Source organism: Poecilia reticulata, linkage group LG7, assembly GCF_000633615.1.
Source record: "Poecilia reticulata strain Guanapo linkage group LG7, Guppy_female_1.0+MT, whole genome shotgun sequence".
Classification (NCBI taxonomy): Eukaryota; Metazoa; Chordata; class Actinopteri; order Cyprinodontiformes; family Poeciliidae; genus Poecilia; species Poecilia reticulata.
Genome location: NC_024337.1, coordinates 6,974,692 through 6,979,784, shown reverse-complemented (window position 1 = coordinate 6,979,784; position 5,093 = coordinate 6,974,692). Strand labels below are relative to the sequence as shown.

General features: G+C 39.7%; 1 protein-coding gene across 1 annotated transcript in view; it reads left to right on the top strand.

The window, feature by feature from the left end:
• zgpat (zinc finger, CCCH-type with G patch domain) overlaps positions 1–2,856 on the top strand; it is a 13,892-nt gene extending 11,036 nt beyond the window's left edge. Inside the window, exons 6-7 of the mRNA XM_008413139.2 lie at positions 1,371–1,779; positions 2,366–2,856. Of these exons, the coding sequence (XP_008411361.1) occupies positions 1,371–1,779; positions 2,366–2,504 (548 nt within the window). The 3' untranslated portion in view covers positions 2,505–2,856. The remainder of the gene's footprint in view (positions 1–1,370; positions 1,780–2,365) is intronic.
• Positions 2,857–5,093: the final 2,237 nt, after the last annotated feature.

Here is a 5,093-nt window from a genome sequence, read left to right as displayed (position 1 = left end):
TATCGCAACCTACCGCTCCTCCAACAGCTAAAGCTGCCTCCTCTACTGAACAATTCACTGTTGGTATGAGTTTGACAGCATGACGGCGTGTCAACTTTTCAAACTCGGCACCGCCCTCCACAACCGGCCTGATGCCAAACAAACGCCAAACCAAACCGGTAGCTACAAGCTACCGGACCAGTCTGGAACAACCAAACTAACTTAAAGATCGAGTAACTGTATAAAGAAAAAGTGTTCGAAACACCTTGCAGAAAAAGGTTGAAAAAAGACTCGAAGATCCACTCACGCTGACACTCCCGTCTCTATTCACTCCGCCATTCACTCAGAGAGAGAGAGAGAGGAGAGAGAGAGAGAGAGAGAGAGGAGGGAGAGTAAAAAGATAGGAGTGGCTTAGAGTTGATCACCTGTTCAGGTTATTTTACCTTTTTTTACCTTTGCTGTGGCTCATTACACCTGCTGTAGTTTCTGAACATTCAATAAACGACAAAATTAGACTAATTACCTCGTTCGTTTGTGAGCATACGTCACAAACGAATGCTCCTATATATTTGTCCTATATATAGGACAAATATATTTCATTAAGTTTTAAGAAATTCTACCGCAATAATTATGCGAAATTAAATTAATTATATCCCGACTTCAGAAGATTTGCCTTTACCTTTACTGGGCTCTTTGGTTCCTCCTATCAGTCTGTAGTTTCTCATATCGAGGTCATCAAACCAAAGTTCAGATCCACCATGACTGACTGATACCTGCTGGCATCAGGTTTGAAACCAGCTTCTGACTGAGAAACCAGTAACCAGAGACCAGAAACCAGTAACCTGCTCCCAGTGTCAGAATCTCACTGAGGAAAAAACTGCATTAGGTTTTCTTTCACTTTATTATTTCTGCTATAACTGATGTATATTCGCATATAAAATAAGTCAATAGAGTTTAATTTGCGATTTTTATGTCTTTGTGTCATGAGGTAGATCTCAGGCGGCTGGTGAGAGAAAAAGTAGRTCTTGGTCTCAAAAAGTTTGAGCAGCCTTGACTTAAGACAATATTAGATTAGTTTTCTTTCCTCTTTTTTCTTTCCTTTGATTTGTTATTTTGTTTGTATTTCCTTTTAACTCATGTAAAGCGCTTTGAATTGCCTTGTTGCTGAAAATGTGCTATGTAAATAAAATTACCTTACCTTACCTTACAAAACTAGAAGTTACTAGAATCTCTGATCAACTTCATATAGAAAAGTTGAAATAATAATAAAAATATTAACAGATTATTTAATTATTTCAAAATTGTGCTGATTTTGTAAAAAAAAAAACTAAAACAAAAAACCACACACACATACAGAACCAAATATTTGAAAGCTTCTTTTGCCTCCCCAGGCCTAGGGAAGCTCCAGGAGGGTCGGGTGGAGCCGGTGATGGCTGTGATCCTGCCCAAGGGAAAGTCTCTGGATGAATGTGCCGAGCTGACACAGAGGCTTACCCACAACAGGGCTGCTCAAGATGGCGTCCAAACCAGCCGGCCGAAGCGCCGCAGAAAGCCGAAAGTCTCCACCGGAGGGCGCCGTACTGTCTTTGATTTTTTAAACCACAAGCTGGGAGATAAGAGCTCAGATCCTGCTGCCGCTGCTGCTGGGGCGGCAGGAGCAACCGGGGTGGAGGCTTACAGGGCCGGGAAAAGCACCAAGAGGAGCCTGAATGTGAAGCTCTTCCAAGCCGCAGAGAGGGTGGCCCAGACAGAGAGGGAGATCCAGAAACTGAGCGAGTCCCTTAGCAGACAGACGGGCAGGTCAGTACTGAACATAGTCACTAACTGCTTCTGTAAAATCTGGAAACATAAGAACCCTGCCCTATTTCAGATTTATGCTTCTGAATTTGATAGAAAAAGAATTTAATCWGAACATTTTTTTTTGATTAAATTCAGAAATTTTCTAGAAAAAAAACTTTCAGGAATTTCAAAAGTGAAAAGTTTCAATTTTTTAAATCCTTTTCTGTCAAATTTTGACTTTTCAAGATTAAAGTTCTCAGGGTATTTATCTTGAAAACCTCTGAAATTAATCTCACCATTTTTGAGTTTTTTGTTGGAAATTCACTCCTCTTTTTTCCCTATGTGTAATGGCCCTAATATGCCATCTTATTATTTTCCAATTGTTTGGGAAGGGGAAAAAATGTTCCATTATATATCAGAATAAGTTTTGAAACAAGTAGAAGTAATAAATTCATATCCCCCACTGTTCCCACAGTACTGTGGGAACAGTGTGAACTGTAACTAAGGTGGGAAAATCATGTGAGGAAACAGTGCTGCTAAAACCAACCTGACTTGCGATCTCCCCCATCCGCCTTCACATCTATTTGTTGTTTGTGTTTGTGCAAAGGGATTCATCCAGAGTGAAGCAGCTGGAGGAGAAGCTGTCAGCTTCCCGCCGCCTGCTGGCCCAGCAGAAAGCACAAGAGCTGTCCATCCAGAGGGAGCACAAGAAGGCAGACACACACAAGAAGATGACAGAGTTCTAACTACACAGACAGAGGGAGGCGCCGCTGGCCTCTAATTAACTCATATTCACTGCTTATTGTCACTTCTCTGCCTTGTTTCTTCTTCTTTTTTCTTGTTTTTTAAAGGATTCCTTCTGGATGATTTGCTACCAACATCATGACTTTTAGCTGGCAGCAGAGTTCTTTTATTAGTTATTGTTTATTGTGGATGGCTTATGGAAATTTAACAATGTTGTTAAAATACATTTTTAGTTGTCATGAATGACCTGTTTAGTTTTTTTGGTTCTGACACCACAGCTGAACATTTGCCCCACATTTTGTGACATCACAACAACAAAGTTAATAAAATTCTGGAATTCTGGAAAGAAAAGAATACTTGGGTTTAAAAACTTCAATAATTGTGGAATGCAACTGTATTCAGCATCCTCACAGCATGATGCTGCCACTGCCATGTTTTAGCATAGAAATTGTGCATCTAGGCACAGGGTCTGCAACCTTTACAACCCAAAGAGCCATTTTTACCCTCAATTTACTTACAAAAACACTTCAGAGCCACATGCGCTTTAGAAAAAAAGAGCAAATAATTTCTGATAAATATCTATAATAGGAAATGTGTAGCCATAATTAAAGAACCACTATTTCACTTAAACTTTTACAAAAAGAAGATGGTTGGAACTGATATAAAAAACCAAGTTTTCAACATAATGACAAAAAAAATCAAAACTATTATTAGCATTCTGTTGTGTAAATTCAATGTAATTATTTCATGAAAAAGATAAAAACAGATCAAATCTGCTGTTATAGCTAAAGTGAAGGAGCTTCTCAAAGAGACAGAGGCTCAATTTCAAATGTATTTTATATCCAACATTTTTATTACTCTATTGTGCTATAAAATAGCACCAAGTCCCTGGAAAATACATATTACTGCCCCTTTAAGGTAATCCATCCATCCATTTTCTAACACCATTGTCCCTAGCGGGGTCAGGAGGGTTATTGGTGCCTCTCCAGCTAACGTTCTGGGTGAGAGGCGGTTTCACCCTGGACAGGTCACCAGTCTGTCGCAGGGCAACACGGAGACACACAGGACAAACAACCATGCACACACACCAAGGGACAATTTAGAGACCAATTAACCTGACAGTCATGTTTTTAGACTGTGTGAGGAAGCAGGAGAACCCGGAGAGAACCCACCATGCACAGGGAGAACATGCAAACTCCATGCAGAAAGACCGGGGGCGGGAATTGAACCAGAACCTTCTTGTTCAAGGCAACAGCTCTACCAACTGCACCACTGTGCAGCCCTCGTGTTTTTGGCTGCTGTTTTTGTGCTATGAGAGTAAATGGGGATGAAAACTTTAACAGATTTCTATTATCTTTCATTTCCTTTCACTTCACAGTGTCCTACTTGTGTCTAATTGAACCCCTAAAAAATACATTGACATATTCAGTTAGAACAGGAAAAAGTGTTGGATTCTTTAAGGTGAATGTTTTTGCAACGTACTAATAAACATTCATCTGTATTTGAGTGCTTTCTACCACTTCTCTGAGTTCTGACTGGAGGATGCTGTGGAGCTTTGTGCCAATTACTGAGTATTACAGAGTTTTTACTATTCCATCGCCAGGAGTAAGCAGCATTTTAAAGCAATGCCCAGACCTCATATAGCACACATGGCTTCTGTGAAGCTACAATAACCTCCCTGTTTAATAATAAATCTGTGCAGCAGCTTGGCTCACTGTCTCCAGGCAGGTTGGCTGCTGAATGTCTCCTCTGTCTCTAAAAAGGCTTAACACTGCTGCTGCAAATCAAATATTCATATTCTTAAATCTTTATTTATGCTCCATTTTCATTATCTAAAAATGTAAGGTTTATGCCAGAGGAAGATTTTTAAGGAACTGTTTTTGTGGCTGGTGGGCTTTATTTAACAGTAATTCAGCAAGAAGGGACCACAGATCTTCCCATGCTGTATCACGTGACGCCACACGTATTTCAATCCTAGCATGCGGGGAGCACACGCATTGCATACAGAGGTTACAGATCTCGATGTGGCGCTGCCGAAATTATATATTATATATATTTTATTTTTCTTGTTCTGTCTGTTTATGGACCATAATTGTGTCTAAATAAAGAGGATTGATTGATTGGTATCTGTAAAACACATAATCTAATTTGTAATCTATCCTAGTCATTAACAACATGTCTTGATTGAAATAGCCTAATTATTATTGTTGGATTAATAACTTATTCTGCCCTACAGTTACAGGTAACCTGCCTAAGGTTACCTGTAACCTTACAGGTAACTTATGTTACCTGTAACTACAGGTAATAGAAGTTACCTGTAGTTACAGTAGATTGTTTGCTAAGATTTTTTGAACTGCCCTTTGTCTGTGTGGGAAAGAATCAGGAGAAGTTCCAGCTTCACACTGATCTGTGAAAAGCCATAAAACAGCAGGAGTTCAGGAGAAGCTCTGCTTCCACTTTGTTTAGATAATGGTGACAACTGGCGTTTGATCTTGGAAACAAATTGTAGGGAGTTTCTAACTTTAAAGAGGGTCAGAGACCGCTCCTGGTTGGATGAGCAAAGATACGCCTTATTTGAATAAATTAAAGAG